The sequence below is a fragment of the Syngnathus typhle genome, linkage group LG10 (genome assembly GCF_033458585.1).
Source record: "Syngnathus typhle isolate RoL2023-S1 ecotype Sweden linkage group LG10, RoL_Styp_1.0, whole genome shotgun sequence".
In the NCBI taxonomy this organism is placed as follows: domain Eukaryota; kingdom Metazoa; phylum Chordata; class Actinopteri; order Syngnathiformes; family Syngnathidae; genus Syngnathus; species Syngnathus typhle.
In genome coordinates, this window is record NC_083747.1 from 7,042,293 (window position 1) to 7,060,569 (window position 18,277).

Genomic DNA, 18,277 nt, shown 5'->3' on the forward strand with positions numbered 1-18,277 from the left:
TCTTCTAGGTCCTATGCACCGTAATCGCTGCGTTTCTTCACTTTTTTTTCCTGTCATCATTCTGTTGGGTCCTGACGGAGGCTTGGCAGTCATACATGGCAGTGACGGGTCGTCTACGGAATCGAATAATACGCAAGCGTTTTCTCTGTCTTGGCTGGGGTTAGTCTTATCATCCCTTGTTTCTATTTGAATCATTTTTGTAATCTGCTCCATTCTAATATCCCTTTTGTCTCTCCTAGGTCTCCCTGCCCTTGTTGTTGCAATCTCAGTGGGTTTTACCAAGGCAAAAGGCTATGGAACACCAAGCTAGTAAGAATGGTTTTCTGGAGATGATTTATTTGACCTTTAATGTTGCTCTGAGAATATTGAGTATGGTTTTCATAGTGTTATTGCTTTTTCAGTATATGTATTTTTTAATTCACACATTGTTTTTTGGTCAACCCATTCTTTCACTTATCCCCTCGTAATTTATTCTTTATCATATTTCCCACTTTGCAGTTCTTTGATCTAAAATGATTCCAGTGTTTATAAATGTGTAAATGCTTCTCTACGTTTACACACAATTTCTATACAGACTGCATTCTCGAGTTGTATATGATACTATGCATGTCTGCCTGCTCCTCTCTTGTAGCTGCTGGTTATCTCTGGAAGGAGGTCTTCTCTATGCATTTGTTGGACCAGCTGCCGCTGTTGTCTTGGTATTCTTTCTTGTCTCTCTGTGGTGCTTGCCTTTAACCAGTACTGTATCTTGGTCATTTGCAGTTATTTTGACAATAGTTTGACTTGACTTGTTGACATGCTCGTGGTGGGTCCATGCAGCAAACGGCTTAATTCAACTGCAAAACATTTAAATACAACATCAATACACGATTTAACAAATGAACATTCATTTAATCTTTCATAGAGTTCTATTTTCAGTACTTGGAATGAGAGAATAAATTCCTGTAGAATAGTTTTCAACAAATGATATTGTTTTGAAATCACAAACAGTTTAAGCTTCTGGAGTAAGTATAACCAAGTGTAGTGTTTGATTATTTAATGTATTCTGCTGTCATCATCAGATATGATCAGATAATTTCTGCATGCTGTCAAAAAGGAAAATGTCTTTAATGTATTAATTGTATGCCTCTTCTTTTGGCAGGTTAACATGGTTATTGGGATTCTCGTTTTTAACAAACTGGTGTCCAAAGACGGCATTACTGATATGAAACTAAAGGAGAGGGCGGGGTATGCCTTATACCACACTTTTACACTGTCACCTATAACCAGCCTGGCGGTGTAGCTCACGAAGGGAATTGCTGAGCTTGATTCATCAACATGTTCCTAAGAGCTACATTTGCCCTTCAACAAGTTTCTGAAATAGTGGGGATTTATGATGAGTTATTATTGAACATCATCAATGATGATATATAATATTCAAAATCCATCCAATATTATATAATGTAATGTGATAAATGTAAACCACTAAAATGTGTGTAAGTATATCGTGGAGTCAAATTGTACATTGGTGAATATCATATTCTTATTGAAAAGTGCAAATGTGTTCTCAAAAACAGTTGGTGAATGAAGCCCATTTTCTTTGGATCAAACATTTCAAATTGATTCCAAAATGATCCTGAATTGGTGCCATGGAAATACAATTTAATTCAGTAATAGATCATGAGACCACCAAAGTACTGTATTATGTATAAGAAAGCACAAAAGTTGAAGAGTTCCATCTGGTTATCGGTACTGGTATGAAGATGGTGATTCATCCCAATGCTTTAGAAGTAGCCAACTGTTCTGTGGGTTGTTCTGTGATAGTAGTGATTAATTCCATCTGTTTTTCTTCTCATCTCTTTCTAGTAAGGGTAAGCAGGGCTTCATAAAAACCTTCAAAGAAAATTCCAATGTATAACCATTTAGTGAGAAATAAGTAATTATATTTTGGACCACTAAATCAGAATAATGATCCCCAAAAAATACTGACACGTGTGGCAAATAAGAACAACAATAGTAGTTCTTGCTTTAAAATGTCAGGCTGATAGTCTAAGGGTCCCAGCATTTTTTACATACATTTACGTTGTATCGGCCTGGCGAATCATATTAACATGCACATTATCCACATCTCATAAATGACCCAACTATTTCTATACATGTATGCCTACATACATTGGACATTTATTCACTGGCGTTGGGCCAAATCCTCATGCGTCACAATTTAGTACATTTAATATTTTTTTCCACAAATTTATATTATTGGTCATTCCACAGATGTGGGTGTTATTTTTACAAATGATTGACAAGTTTTAAGTGTTGAAAATGGCTTGCTTACTTTGAAGATGAAAGATCAACTTGCCGTTTTTAGGTACTCCAGATCATTTTGATTTTGGAGGTACCACATACAGCACGATATGTCTTAATATGTTCATTAAATGTGCACATTGTAATCCATCAGGAATGATGAAAAATGAAAGGAAATGAATTGTATTAGTTGAATACCAAGTGGTGACTTATAATAGTTGGATATACTGTCACAAATATCTAACTTCTTTGAGATGGTAAAACATCATATTGCATTGACAACTTCAATCATTTCAGGAAACGTGCACCCTGCTCTCCTTTACATGGCAGTTTATTATGTCCACATGAGCATTGTTGGTACATTCAAATAATTTACTCAGTGATCTCTTTTTTTTTTTTTACTGGATCTGTCATTGCTGTCTGAAATGTCATTTTTGATTTTGCACAGAATCCCCCCTCTCTCTCACTCAGGGCTTCTTAATCAGGAACAGATCAGCCTATGACTGGGTATTGGTTGCCTATCCCATTCTCTTCTTAAAGGTTCTAGTCCTGCCTATTACCACTTCTGGTGAATAAGAATGGAAACACCCCTAGTTCACTTCATATTAGAATTTCTGTCTCTTATCGTGTAAATCATCTTATCCCATGTTAGCTGTGTAGAACACAGTAACATGAATTCTTCAATTTCTGGTTAGTCATATCTATAGTGCTTGTAGAGGCTTATGAATTGACAGTGTTACCTATAGTTGAGAGGCATATTCAGGTCTGAAATATAATAATTTGATAGATGCATCCATTTAAAAATGCTGCTTACGGTATATTGGGTAGTTTATAACTTTGAGAGTAGTTCGTTAAGGGAACTATTTTTCTAATGCACAACTCCAGATGAACTTCATGCATTCATGCATTCGTTCATTCGTTCATTCGTTCGTTCGTTCGTTCATTCATTCATTCACCCATCCATTCATTCATTCATTCATTCATTCATTCATTCATTCATTCATTCATTCATTCATTCATTCATTCATTCATTCATTCATCCCCAGTCACTGTTCTATACTTGGTCGATGCGTCTTTTGTGACAACCACAGCCTCAAGTCTTTTTTTAATATGATGCCACAAGCTTGGCCTGCCTCTCTTTGGCATTTTCCTTTTTAGAGCATCTCACAAATTCCATCAGATTAGATTGGAATCATCATTGCACAGCACAAATTCAAGTGTGGGCTCTTGGCTGCTTAGTCATTCACAGATCTCTCCTGAAGTCACCTCGTTGATATTTTGACTCAGTGCTTTGGTCTTACTTCAACCCTCTATTCACTGCTCTTCTTAAGAATCATGCCCCTCTTAAGACAATAGGTTCCTTGGCAAGGTAGACCCCAAGGAATGTGTGTATAGGGACTACTTCCACTGATGCTCCTCCAATGTTTGAAAAGACAAGGGGCCATCTGTTCCTCCTGAAATGCACCACCATGGTCTTCTTCACATTGATGCAAATGTTATCTTTGCATATAATTGATGTATTGCATATATTTGTGTTCAGAGGTGGTGGTTCTTTGTATCTAATATGTCACAAAGAACTTTGAAAACGTTCCTTCAAAAGCCCCTGGGGGATCCCAGTTGCACATGCATGCACTACAGCACAAACAGACAAATGTGCCAAAAGCAGACTGTGACTGAGACACCTGTGCTAAACTTAACTGTTATAGCCGTGTGATCTCCCTGTGCTTTGTGCTGCTGTCATTTGACTGCACGTCTGTGCAGAGTTCACACTTGACTGAAGTGAACCAAATCAAATTAGAGTTTGTTTGCACGGGGCTCAAAGTGGTTTTGGCCCGCGTGTTTGGATTGAGATAATAGGAAAGAATGCAAACTGATCAGTCTCAGCTGTTTGCTTGTATACCCCAAGGGGCTTGCGTTTGGTGTGTTATACATTTGTTATTTACTTGTGCAGAATGGAAATATATTTTCAAGTTGATTCACCGTTCATGATGTCATTTAAGATTGAAATTGAAAACATGGTTAATTAAGTTAGTTTATTCAGCATCCAATTAAGTACACAGAAACATTTCAATTAGGCAGATTCTCCCTTGGAGACAGGCTTCATTGGTATCTGTACCACAAAAGCAAACTAATTTGACCTCACGAAATTAGACAACACTAAAGCCATTCAACTCGTCTAATGGTTGAATGTTATGCCGTTGCAGGTTTTATCCCTTCATTTTGACTCAAACACATTGACTGTAGGGTGTCATTTGTTATAAATCGTTTGACTTCATTTTTCAAAATGCTTTCCTTTGTAGTATCTTTGATCCATCTACCCAGCCACTTTTTACCTTTTGACTTTCATATCCACGTAAATGGTGTGTTTGTGTTTTAATACATTCGTTTTTATTGATTTTTATTATTGGTGCCTGTAGCATACATATATTCGTAAATTCATGATAATGCATTTCTGAACTGATTTCGCAAAGGCACACTGATTTGCAGGTATGTAATTTGTTGAGTTCATGCATTGTGTTGGTTTTGTTCTTTGAACAAGGTGATGATCATGCACGGCTCATTTTGTGCACCAGTAAAAAACATTTTTGTCTTAAATTTAAATTTTTTTGTTTATTTTTTGCTAAAGAGGGGTTCGGTGAATGCGCATATGAACTGGTGGGGTTCGATACCTTCAACAAGGTTAAGAACCACTGATCTAGAGCCTTTACATATCATGCACTCCTGGGCCTTACTACCCAAGAGATTTTTTTTTTCCTTTCCGACTTACATCCCTGAGATAAGACAGTTTACCTCGGAGTCAGTTTCCTCATGGAAGTGATGTCGGTGGACCCGAGGAGGTTTTGAAATATTCTCCTCACCGACCTACAATATTCAGAGTTAAGGTCACCACAGATCAATCTCCATTATACACAGTGTTTAGTGTGCACAGCTTCTACCGCCTCCTGAGCTGTCAGATGGAGAATCAGAATTTCCTCAGATCCATGTGGAAGCCTTTGCCCACATTCTAGCCAAATTGCTCCCAAGCCTGAATTTCTGCCTCAACAACTGCCGAAGCTGTATTTCACTTGGCCTCTGGCCTCTGTTTCCCATAACCGAATTTTCAGTATGTTAACCGCACAGTGGCATCAGAGTAGCTTGCCCAGAGACAAATTCTCAGAATTTGTCTGCTCATGAAAGATATAGTTGGTGGTGTAAATTCACACTTGATAGCTTTCTCCAGAGAGTCAAATATTTGTATACAAGGAATTAAAATGCTATATCCTCAGTAGATGGACTTTAAATGTGTTGTTGATTTTTGGATGAGATAATCACCAGATGTACGTAAAATCGAATGTGATATGGCTTTCATGTAATACAAGCAGATGAACGATTAGCTGGTATAATATTGAGCACTCAGTGCAGAGTCCCAAACATCGCAGGCTATCATGTTTTTTTTTTCTTTCTTTCAAGAAAATCAAATATGTGATGACAGTCTTATCCATGCTGCGATCTTCTTCCAAGTCATATTAGATAAAAGCTTAACACACAAACACTCTGAGCTGACTCAAAACCCTGAGAGAGAGATTGTGCGAGACTACTGTGACTCACTGTTGGCGTGACTGTTTTGTTTTTGTGTGCTTGTATGTACATATGTATGAATCTGTGTATAGGTGCATTTGTATCTGTTTGTGTTGTTGTTACAGCGTGTTAATTTGACTTTGCAGTCAGATGACAGTGCCACTGTACAATATGACGCTCAAATGTGCCAAGTGTGGAGTTATCTCGTCGGCTGACGTATCCACCACAGCTACCAGTAACGCCATGTTAGTCCCGCTAATTATTTTCCTTAACTCTTCTTGCTTCTATCTTCTCAACTGTACACCTCTCTTGTTCTCCCTCACTCGATTGGTTCTGTTTTCATTCTCAGACTCATTTTTACTCAAACCTAGCTTTATATGCATCCAATTCAGGATATATATTTGCCCCTCCAACAGTATTGGAACAGTGACACAAATTATTTCCTTTTTGTTGATGACAGTTTGTAACATTTGGTTTGACATAAAAAGCTAAACATGAGACAAGAGAGCCACGTTGAGTTTTTATAAACAGGAATTTTGTAACTTTGAATCAACTTTGATGTTATTGGTAACAAAATGCATTGATTGTTTGTGTGAACCAAAAGAATGGAATAGATATGTTACACAGACTTTGGTAACCTGCCAGTCATGTTTAACGACTATTGCTCACCTAAAAGATGTGTGAGTTCAAACAAAATGCGTGATATTGTAGGTTGTCTAGTCAGATATATAATACCGAGAAGAAAGATCTGAAACGATGAGCACTTGTCTCATATTTATCATTGAATGTCAAACCTAAATGTTTCAGTTAGTGATATTCATTACAATTATAAACAACAAAACTATTGGCAGTATTTTAATTACATGTTTAAGAGGAGTGAAGTTTGGGATTTAAAACTTTTTTTTTTATGTCAGTGTTTTTTTTTTGTGGTGACTGAAAAGCACATTCCTAATCTGTAAGGGACAGATTGTGTGTGCGTCCCGCTGTGAGTGTGTGCATGTGTGGTCGTTGATGGGTATTGTTGTAACTGCATGATCTGAGATTGCGGTATTGGAAAGTCAAACATAAGTCCCAGTGTGCCATACCTATCCCTAATATGCAATATATGCAAATACAGTAATTGGCACATCAGATCTTTTTAAATTGGCCCCCTTTTTTTTTTTTTTACGAAAGCAAAACAAATGTTGTGAATAGTATATTTTAGAGTTATAGCACAACAATGTCTTTAAACGCAAACTAACCCAATAGCACCAATAGGAAAATTAAAACATTTGCTGTTGGAATAATTAGGTTTAGCATCCTAGTTTACTTTTTAATCTATCTTCTATGTTCATGACTATGACTGTAATTGATACATACATATCAACAGAATATGTATTGCTTCCAAAGGGTTTTAAAAGTTCAAAAACACTAACCAGAAAAAATCCACACAAACACTGAGAGAACATGCAAAAAGTCCATACTAAGGATAAAGTCGATGACTAAACCCAAAATATTAATCAGTCCAGCTTCCCTCAAATTAATGATTCAGGCCTATTTTAAAGATTTAGTATCAGTGGATTGTGATTACTATAATAAGACACTTTTGGCCTGGGTTGACTTCATTCACATCATAGCATCAAGATTGCCAAAGAAGTCACAGAAGAAAACAATTAATACCCTTTTCGTAACTAGTCAAACAGTACTACTTAAGGTAAAGTCAGAGAACTTTGATGAAATGACCAAAGATGTCCTTTTTTTTTTAATCTTGATTATTTTCTGTTGCAAGCATAAAGAACCTATTTTTCTTGTAATTTTCCTCTTATATCGAAGTTATGTTGAATGGTTGGAAATAACTTAAAAAGGAAAGGGAGACGTTTGTAAAAAGAAGTCAAGTTTTGGGATTTTTTCAGCCTATGCCTCTGTCCTGCTTGTCCTTCTCTGGCCATTTCTTTCTGTTATTATTTACATTCTGTCCTGGCCTGATATACCCGGTGCCCCTCACCCTTGCTCGTCCTTCTTTTCCCTCTAAAACTATATATATTACAATTTTTCTGAGCCATCTTGAACATACATGCATGGAATATATGTAAGTATAAACATATATGTGAGAGTTGGATGTATGGTTTTCCTAAGGTGGCTGTAGTGCAAAGAATGTGTTGTGATGTGTTCATGCACCGTTGAAGTAGAATGCTCTTTTTAATGAATGAACTATACAGGGGAGCTTTGAGAAGTGTTTTTTTTTTTTTTTTTTTTTTTAAGATCATAGAAATTAAATGTGTTTTGAACATTAACAACACTTGAAAACAGTAGATTTCAATTAGCATAATCATTTTCTTCCTGGGCTTGATGAAACGTTATTGCTGCTGTCTTTGACTGCTATCCTATTCCCATTCTGCAGGGCCTCACTGTGGAGCTCCTGTGTGGTTTTGCCCCTTCTGGCTCTCACGTGGATGTCAGCCGTACTTGCCATCACTGATCGGCGCTCTGCACTATTCCAGATTCTTTTTGCTGTCTTTGATTCTATGGAAGGCTTTGTCATCGTCATGGTCCATTGCATCCTGCGAAGAGAGGTATGTTAACATCATCATGCCAACAACACTATACATTTCCACCATTTTTTGTTCACCTACCTTTAAGACAATAGTGACGATTTTGCTCTTTAATTGTTCCGGTTCATTGTGTTCACCTACTATGTTGTTATTCCTAAGGGGATGATATCTAAAGGTTTTGCACTCATTCCTTCACCGCACTCTTGCTCCCAAATGTCTCATTAGCATTTAGGAGCCACGGGGTGGCTTTGTCAGGCGCTACAAATTTTTTGGTTCTCCCTCGGCATCCATACAACCCATTTGGAAATATCAAGAAGGATGAAATTTAAGCCCGTTTACTTCTGATTCTTTCTCATTGGGATGCGAATAATTCAACATTTAAAACTGCTTCTAGTACCTTGGTGCGGATGCTTTATATTATTGAGAGTGATTTCCGCCACAGCGAGGAGATTTTGAGATACATCTATTCTCTATATTTTATGAAAATTGTATTTTTTTTAAACCGCTATACTGATTATGATCCACAAATAGGAATTTCATGTAAAGCTCAACACAAGATAAGATACAAAAAGGGAATAGGTGCCAGCCTACTTAGATCAACATAAAATATTAACACAAAATAATCTTGATTGTCCTTTGAACTGAAAATGTTCCAGTCATTTATTAAGTTGGGCTCATCCATTGTTTAAGAAATGTCTCTTTAACACATCAGATGTAAAGCCAGGAGCTGTATTGTGTTAAACAGGTTCAGGAAGCAGTAAAATGCCGTGTGGTAGATCGCCAGGAAGATGGTAATGGGGATTCTGGTGGCTCTTTCCAGAATGGACATGCTCAGCTTGTGGTATGCATATGAATGTTATATCTGCCATGTTCTCCCTGTCAATACTAACATTATATACAGTTTGGACAAATTTGTAATCATTTCTTATTTGAATTTCGGTAACTTTAAACATAATCTTCATGGTTCTAATCAAGGGAAAAATATTGATTTATCGTTAAAAAATAGGGATAATTGTAGACTCTTTTTCTCAAAATGTTACAAAAGAAAAAAAATGACAATGCTGAATGTGTTATTATTGATGTCTTCTCATCTATTGTTACTTCACAGTCTAATTTGCTTGCCTGCCTACCTCTGCCTGCCTGCCCGTTGGCCAGCTTGTCTACTGTGTCAATCATTTGATCTATAGTGGATACAAAAAGTCTACACACTTCTGTTCATATTACAGTTTTAGTCTGTACACCTTGCCACCATTTAAAATGTCTCTGTTTAACCTTGATTAATGTTCAAATATTTTAGTAGACTTTTTCTGACATTTACGTTGTAACATCTCTTAGCACAAGTCAAGGGCCACAGAGAGCTTCCACATCATCCAAATGATCTGATTCTTTCAAGGTATTTCAGTCAGGAGAAGGGTACAAAATAATTGCTAATATATCAAGTACTGTATACCAGCATGCAAGATGCAAACCTTATCTTACAGAGGGGGAAAAACACAGACTTGGAATCCCCCGAACATATGTGTGCCACAAAAATTATACTGCTTATGACAAAAAGACCACCACACCTATGGGGAAGCACACAGGGCTGTCTTTCTCCAACTGGAACTTGTGGTTTTAGTCATATTGCAGGATCACATGTATAGTTCCAAATACCAGTCGGAGTTTTCACATAATCTCCATAATCTCAATTGGGTGTTAGAGGGTATGATCACATTAATACTGCATAAGATTATTTCACAAAAACTGACAGTCGAACAAGAATCTGTGGACTTTTCATATCAACTCCATCTATGGCATCTTATCTGTCTTATCTATTGTTGATATTTGGAATAAAATGTATTTCCTTTTACATTTTGTCACCAGACTGACTTTGAGAAGGATGTTGATATGGCTTGCAGATCAGGTAAATATGTTTAGTCTTGTACTTTGATTCATTTTTGCCCTTTTGGAATTTAACAGATGAGAGGCGTGGTCACAGTTATTATAACCACATTTTGGGGCCAAACAACCTCTTGTGTTGTTAAAATATTGTCACAACTAAAACTCTGTCTTTTATAACAGAACATTTTGTGTTAAAAAATATTGTCTGGAAAATCTCGGTTCAGTTTTGTTCTCATGTTTCGTTTCTGCTCATCTAGGCACTATGAAGCACTCCTCCCTCCAGGGAGAGGAAAAAGCCTCTTCTGGGGCTGTAACCCTCCAAAGAGGCTCTAACTTCAATACCATGCCAGCCAGTATGGCCAAAGTCCACCTCCAGAAGATGGCTGACTATAATAGCCACACACTGACTCTACGTAGAGAGAAATGTACCACTAAAGGAATCAGCACTGAGTTGCCAGGTGCCAAATCAATTTACATCTGCGATAGTGATCTCTTTAAACAACTAGAAGGTGAGCTTCCACAAAGGAATGGAGAAGGAAGCAGTTGTGAGGGCACTGGCAAAGCCCCGGGGCTCGTCCATTTACCAACCAACAACATAGGCACCCTAAGGCCAGCCAAGGGCAAAGAAGAGCAACCGACCAAGTATAACATAAGTGCTGAACAGCTACCTCAGACAAGGCTTGTCCACCTGGCTAACCCTGTTGCCGGTGAGCCAGTGCTAGGATTTGGACTGAAGAGCCTGCCTGCTGACCAGGTCAGTGTGTCATGCTCAGAGAGAGAATCACCTGCACATAACCGTCACAACCTACCAAGAGACTCTCAAGTGGACAGCAGCACCTGCAATGGAGCAGAATCCGGAAACTCTGCTGTGATGACCAAGAGTGAAACTGTTTCCACTCTATCAACAAGCTCCCTGGAGGTGAGTACGCTGACTTCCGTGTTCTTAACCAAGCAGTACACTGTTATATTTTAAATTTAAATATACAATTTACCTTTCGAGACATAATTCTGTGTGGATCAGATATTTATTGTGCTACTAACAAAATTCTACCTACAATTCAACAAAAAAGCAAAAAAGAAAATTATTGATGGCTTTTCTCATATAAACTTTGATGAAAAAAATAAACTAGATGTGTAATGAACAACAGCAATAATCTGAGCAATTTGGAAATTGATGGTTAAACTCATCAAAAGATACTGGTAAGGTTCTACAGTACACCAGTACTTAGTGGTGTGCGATATTGCCAAAATTTTATATCACTTTATTACTGATTTTATATCTATCGATAACATAGTGTATCAGAAAAAGAATTCCTCAAACTTCCACCCTGCTTCCATTTGTTTACAAAATATATTGAAGAAATAATAAAAATAAAATAAAACACAACTATCTATTGGCTAGATAAATACCTTTCCAAATATGTTGTTTTACAACTCCTCTCCGAAGAATACAGTAAAACTTGTATGAAACTGAGGATGACTCAAATAAGCATCAGATAAATTCACTTTTACCCAGTCTTCACACACAATAATTCGACAGCTGTGTATTCATATGCTTGAAAAGAGAAACTCATCCATTGCAGAGCTCCTTGCTCATGTAACCCAGAACACCTCTTGCGGGATGTTTGTCACTTCATTAAAATGTGTATTTGAAGGTAGAAAGAATTTGAGCTGGATGAGCACACTTCAGTAGACTGTAAAATACTTTATGCAGCCTCCATCTTCGATCTAACACAACAAAAGTACAGCAAATATTAAGGTACGCCACCTGAAAGCTAAGGAAGACACTTGTCAGATCCACCATACACTGCAAATCGCAGTTGAAGTTTACTGTAAAACTAAAACAAACATTGTATATTTATCATTATTATAATAAATCATATAATAAATAGCCTGCTACCATAATGGTTGCATACAGTATATTGTCAAGCCGCATACATGGGCGTATTGACATTAGCACTGATGTTATGTAATAATTGTTTAAATATATATAGGTCATTTTTATATAGTGTAATCAATAACGTACAGGGATACACCACTGAATATTGATATACCTCAGAAGTAACACCATCTATCTTGTTGTCTGCTATTGTGTGAATGTAACATATGGCCGCCGCATTCTGGGAGATCACAGATCCTGCTGGTATGTTGTAACAACATAATGAGGATTTCTCTAGTGGCATATTATTGGTGAAGATAGATTGAGTCAAGTGACAAGAACAAGAGGGAAAATAAAAAAAAAAAAAAGGAACTCTGCAGAGTTTTGTGGCATCATGAGACGCTGGCAGTTTATTGCCGTGTTACTATTAAACATATTGTTTTTAGTAGCAACACCTAGAATGGTAGCCAAATCAGTAGGATTTTTGTAATGTACATGGGTCAAAGTTTGAATTAATTTTGGTATGTTGAACATCCTTTCGTCTCATCACATAATATCCACTTTGATTTGTTGGTGTTTTCTATCCATATGTCACCTCAATACATTTCTCACGTCCTCAGGTCACACTGCTCGAATGATCCTGTTAAATTACACAAAAGCATCTTATTTCATGGGCACACAAAACAGCATCCTGAAATATAAGCCAGATTGGCCATAGGAAAACCCTGGATGGTGAAAAGGATAGTTTTGTCCCAGTTTTTAGTGTTGACTCCAGTCGCAAGATGTTGCAACACAGTGAGCCGCACACAGTGGCCTCAACATCTGTCGGCTGGTGTCTTTTCACTTCAGGGCAAAACACACTCCCATAATGGCGTGTGAGGCAGCAGCTGCCAGAGCAACTGGGCAGCCTGAAGGTCAGGTTTTCCCTCACTATTCAGTGACAGCTGATTTAAAGGTCATTCGGTCACAATCTGTTAAATGTAAGCTTTTGCCAACGGAGCTGGAATGACCAGCGACAAACCTGGTTTTCTCCCTTTGTGATTCTCTACTCTCTTGTGAGTCGCCGAAATCCCTTATTGACTTTCCACCAGAATGAAATGTATTCAGGATACTCAAGCATTTGACTTCTCACGTGGCACATGATATCTTTACTATAAGTCATTAATCTGTCTGTATCATCTGCACCCCCCCCCCCCCCCCCTCAGAGGCGAAAATCACGCTATGCAGAGCTTGACTTTGAGGTAATTTTAGTTTCTTTCATTCATACACAGAGATTTGATTTGTCTCTTTAGTATAATATTATGTAGATGTTTGCATACATTGATTATTCACTGTTTGGTTTGGAACATTATTCGAGAGATCAGAGATTAATAAATTGAGGGTAACGTGGTATTGATGGCCGTCTGTGCTATTTCCCTTGTGCGTGATGTACAATCTTCCTGTGTAGAAGATAATGCACACCCGGAAACGCCACCAGGACATGTTTCAGGACCTGAACAGGAAGATTCACAGTGCAGACATGGCTGTAGAGTCTCCACCTGTTGATGCCAAAGCTACTAAAAGATGGAGTGTGTCCTCTGCCAGCAGCGACAAGACCAACATAAGTGTAAACAGTTTAAATTTATTCTGTTCTGCTCCCCACCCCCCACCGACCTAATAATGTTATCCTTTCAACTAATACAAGCCAAAATTAAACAATTGGGTGGCATTGTTTCTTTTAGGTCCAATTAGCTTTCATCTTAACTTAATCAATTAGTTAGGCATTGAGGAGCTTAACAGGCCCACACAAAGCTCTGACCTCAATCAAAACTCCTTTGGAATTGAACTTTTATGGATATATTAGATGGCGACAATACCTAGGTACATACTTGTGAGAAAACCTCCCGAGAAAAGGGATGTTAACGCTGTTTTCCTCCCTTCCAGGCCTGATGGTTGAGTGTAGCTTTGCCCATGTAGTGTTCTTTTGGTGGTCCTGCTATAGATTATTGTTGACGAGATGAGACAGTCCAAGCTTGATAGAGAATGTATTATTTCAAACTGGATGTAATTCAGTCAATGTTTATAACTGTTTGAGTTATTATCCCTGTAGTGGAGTGATCAGGTTTCTATTTATACAAGTAGAAATCATTGGAATTTCAACCATGGTTTAAAAAATACCCTGTCTACTTCCCTGCACTTTAGAATTCCATTATTAAGGGTAAACAACACCTGTTTTCTTTGTTTAGTTTAGTGGGATCACAGTATAGACAGATCAGGCAATACGTAAGTATTGGCTAATTTAAAGTTTCTGTTTACACCGTGTTTCATTGGCAGCTATTAACATTTTTCAAACCACGATGCACGTGGCATCACAGCTGCATACGAAGTGCTGCACATAAAGTGAAACTCAGACGTGAAAAGACAGACAGTTAAAACCAATAAATTAATAACATTGAAAATAGTCAACACAATAAAACAAACAATTCCAAGTGTCAGGCTGAGTCGAATGCCAAAAACAGTTTTAAAGATGGACGGAGAGGGGGCTTAGAAAACAGGAAATGAAAGATTCTTGAGCCCCTGTGAGCCTCTGCTTAGTCATCATTCCCAAGTTGTCAGGGTCGTGAAGCAGAAAAGTAGGAGTCTGATACAGCTCTGTTTGTTTTTTTGAAGATGTTCATTTCATCAAAAAGTGTTATTCTTATGCCAGCTGTAATGGTGAGAAGCATTTTCTTTTTTTTTTCAGCAATGTTTTTATCCTTGAAATACTCCCGTCCAGTTTCTTTCTTCTGGTTAAGCCATGATGACTGATCTTAATTGAGGCCAGTGAGGCCTGCAGTTCTTCGAATGTCACTTTGATTTCTTTTGTGACCTCCTGGATAAGTCATTGTTGCACATTAAAAGCTATTTTGGTTGGTGTTCTGTGGATGTTCACCCTGGTTTCTCCATTTGGGGATAATTGTTTCCTGAAGTCCCCAAACCCTTGGAAAGGGCTTTTTCAGACTGAAAAGATAGAGTTCAATCACTGTTGCCACTCAAATTGAACTGGTTAACGGTGACTAGAAGGAACATTCAATAAACGTAGTACCTTAAACAAACACAGCATTTGTGTAGCTATCATTCTGTAGAAAAAGACTAATTACATGTGTAATGTACCAAGCTGGCATGGTGTTTCTAGATGTACTCTGTTGAAATGCTAAGAAGGAACACACTACTTCCCAAAAATATTGAAACACAGAGGACAATTTTTTTTTGTCCATAGAATTAAATTGTTTCAGTTTAACATTAAAAAAAATGACTGTGGGATGAGAGAACCTTAATTCTTGATCTGATATCAGAATCTGAGTTATGTTGACCAAGTGGTAGAAGAAAAAAAGGATAATAATTACAATACAATGTCAGTTGTACATATAGTACAGACAATCATTGCACTATTTAAGGTAACTAGTTGTGCAGTAATTATGATACGTTGATTCTTCACTTAAAAGTGTCTGATGGTGTGGAGTATTGATCAACAACAATATATATATATATATATATATATACAATACAAATATATATCGAGTTGAAGCTTCGATAATCAAAAATGTAATTCTGTCACAAAGGGATGTTCCAAATTAGCAAACACACAAAAGTGCCACTATTGAATTTTGAATCAACTATTTAGGAAGTTAATAATACGAGGGAAGTTCTATCTGCTACAGTGATTAACCACCACTGTTAACCAGGATTCATTTTTCCTTTAAAAGCGGCTTGCTATGACTTTTCCCATACCTATACATCCTGTGTATTTTGTACCAATTTCTTTACTTTTGTGTTAGTGTCCTTTGCCATAGCTATCTTCAATTCATTCATTCATTGAATCATTCCGTTCATTCATGTGTAGTACAAGGACCCTCGCCGTGTGTGTGTAGTTCTCTCAAATAGAAATGAAAGGCCTAATCGTCATTTCACAGTTTCTTTTAAAATGAAGTAGCTTATTAATTGCATACTGGCAATCATGGATCAGTTTGACTTATCCACAATATCTGTAGAGGTCAAGATGGCTCATGTCATCAAAATAGGAAACAATAATAATAATAATTAGCAAATGTGTTTTCATTCTGTCATTAGGATAAGCAGCACACCCCAAGTAAGAGGGCATGGGAGGGTGTTCAAATCACCCACTCGCCTTCATCCTGGGGAAAAAAAGACCCGGCAAAAGCAGTGATCTCCCCTTTGGAGTTGCAGACGGTGGAGTGGGAGAAGACCAGTGCAACTATTCCTTTGGTAGGCCAGGATATCATGGACCTGCAGACGGAGGTGTGAAAAATAAACCGTTTCTTCAACTTACCTTTCACTTCACTCTTGGACAAATAAGGAACATGTCACATATACTGGAGGGGCTTCGCTGCAAATGTGAGGAGAAATGAGTAAAAAAGACAATAAATGCAGGACATTGACATAAAAGAACTGGTATCATGAAGTCTTTGTATGTTGTTTTATTTAATGTTTGGACCTTGTTGTCATCAGACATGAACTGCCTCTCCGAATATGGCCAGGAGTACCATTCTGGCTCACGTGGAAGACAGTTGGGTTGGAGATTTGGTGACTCCATTGTGTATCATACACACTGTTGTCTAGTATGTATGTGATGGTTGTAATGTACAAATTAGTCATGTCTTCTTTCCATTCAGTGTTACTACATCACTGTTGCACCCGCTCTTTCTCCAAATCAGCACTGGATCAAGATACATTTTTGGTGATAAATTGAAATAGTTTGAGGACAGGCTGCCAAGCACCCACTCCTACCCTTCTCAAGGCAATCCCTTCCCCTGCACAACTCACCTTTTATCCTTTTGGCTCTGACATTTTTTTCCACCTTGACACTGTTGGCAGTGGTGAGAGACAAGTGAAGGGGAATGTGGATGAAACCAAAATCAAGTACGCAAATGGAGAAAGGCCTTCTCTGAGATTCTTGCAAACTTTGTTGACTTATGGGGCCTCGACCTCAATGCTACCACCCTTGAAGATCGGGGGTACCTCGCATCTTGTCTGTCATTTTATCCGACCATGATGTGGCATTTGTTGTCAAAGACAAGCAGGCAGGCTTACGATAGCTAACATTAAATGTTTAACATTGGTATCAGAAAGCAGTATGTATGTTGAAAATTCCAAGATGGATATGTGACTCAATATATAAATATATACCATATATGTTGTGATACACAAAAGGAACATGAAAGCACAAGGCTCATTTGGAGTCATGATGTACAGCATTGTAATTACTGACAGAGTTCTACAGAGTGGATTTCAGCATTTAAATATATCCCATACTCTGCTTGGGAAGAGTTATTATTGAAAAGATCTATTGTGATATATCTCCTTATTTTCCCGTTCCTGTCTTTTCAAGATACTGGACTATATGCGTGTTCTGTATCACAATGTAACCTGTGTGTTTTTTATACCACAACCATTTACTCTTGGATCTCCTTGCTGTTGTCCCCTGTCCTGTAATCTGCTCGATCGCCAGCCTTTCTCACAGAGCCCTCCCACACCTCCTGACTTGCCTTTTTTATTTTATCTGGGGCCATCTGTTTGGTAATGTACAGTTTTCAGAGCACAAAGTGAATGTGTCTTATTTCTAATTAAAAAAAGCTATACATAGACATAAGCAGTCATCATGATTTTAGTACTTAGCAATGTTAAAGAAATAATGGAGTTATTTTTTTTCTTCAAATGTGATGAGTATGTTCATACATGTACTATGTATATGGTGATGAAAAAGGTTTGTATTACCGTTAGTAAGGCAAACACAAGGAGCTTGTTTACCATTTCACAGGTTCTCCTTAGCTTGCCTCATCATTCGCCATGTATAGCTTTTTACCAAGCCATTGTCATTTTTGTGACTTTTCATCAGTTCAGAGGGCAAAAGTCAAAAGTACTCTTCGATAATGTATTCTAAGCACCCCCACGTTTGTCTCCACATACCAATCCAGCAGCAAGTATGGTGGTACGCATCAGGTAAGAACTTTACTGTTTTAAACTGCACGCAGGTAAGTATGCCAGTCTGTTGTTGGGATTTTAAATCAAATGCAGGACAAACATACTGTAGTATATAATATTAAAATCTTTGATTCAGTCAATTTTTGTGAACACGTACAAACGAGTTATTGTTTTTAATCTTAGT

At 37.6% G+C, this 18,277-nt stretch overlaps 1 protein-coding gene across 1 annotated transcript in view; it reads left to right on the plus strand.

The window, feature by feature from the left end:
- The window catches only part of LOC133161571 (adhesion G protein-coupled receptor B1-like), a 29,751-nt gene extending 12,048 nt beyond the window's left edge, over nucleotides 1-17,703 (plus strand). Inside the window, exons 7-18 of the mRNA XM_061290156.1 lie at nucleotides 9-159; nucleotides 240-309; nucleotides 632-698; nucleotides 1,142-1,227; nucleotides 5,988-6,086; nucleotides 8,222-8,393; nucleotides 9,118-9,213; nucleotides 10,236-10,275; nucleotides 10,511-11,172; nucleotides 13,338-13,373; nucleotides 13,580-13,738; nucleotides 16,222-17,703. Of these exons, the coding sequence (XP_061146140.1) occupies nucleotides 9-159; nucleotides 240-309; nucleotides 632-698; nucleotides 1,142-1,227; nucleotides 5,988-6,086; nucleotides 8,222-8,393; nucleotides 9,118-9,213; nucleotides 10,236-10,275; nucleotides 10,511-11,172; nucleotides 13,338-13,373; nucleotides 13,580-13,738; nucleotides 16,222-16,416 (1,833 nt within the window). The 3' untranslated portion in view covers nucleotides 16,417-17,703. The remainder of the gene's footprint in view (nucleotides 1-8; nucleotides 160-239; nucleotides 310-631; nucleotides 699-1,141; nucleotides 1,228-5,987; nucleotides 6,087-8,221; nucleotides 8,394-9,117; nucleotides 9,214-10,235; nucleotides 10,276-10,510; nucleotides 11,173-13,337; nucleotides 13,374-13,579; nucleotides 13,739-16,221) is intronic.
- Nucleotides 17,704-18,277: the final 574 nt, after the last annotated feature.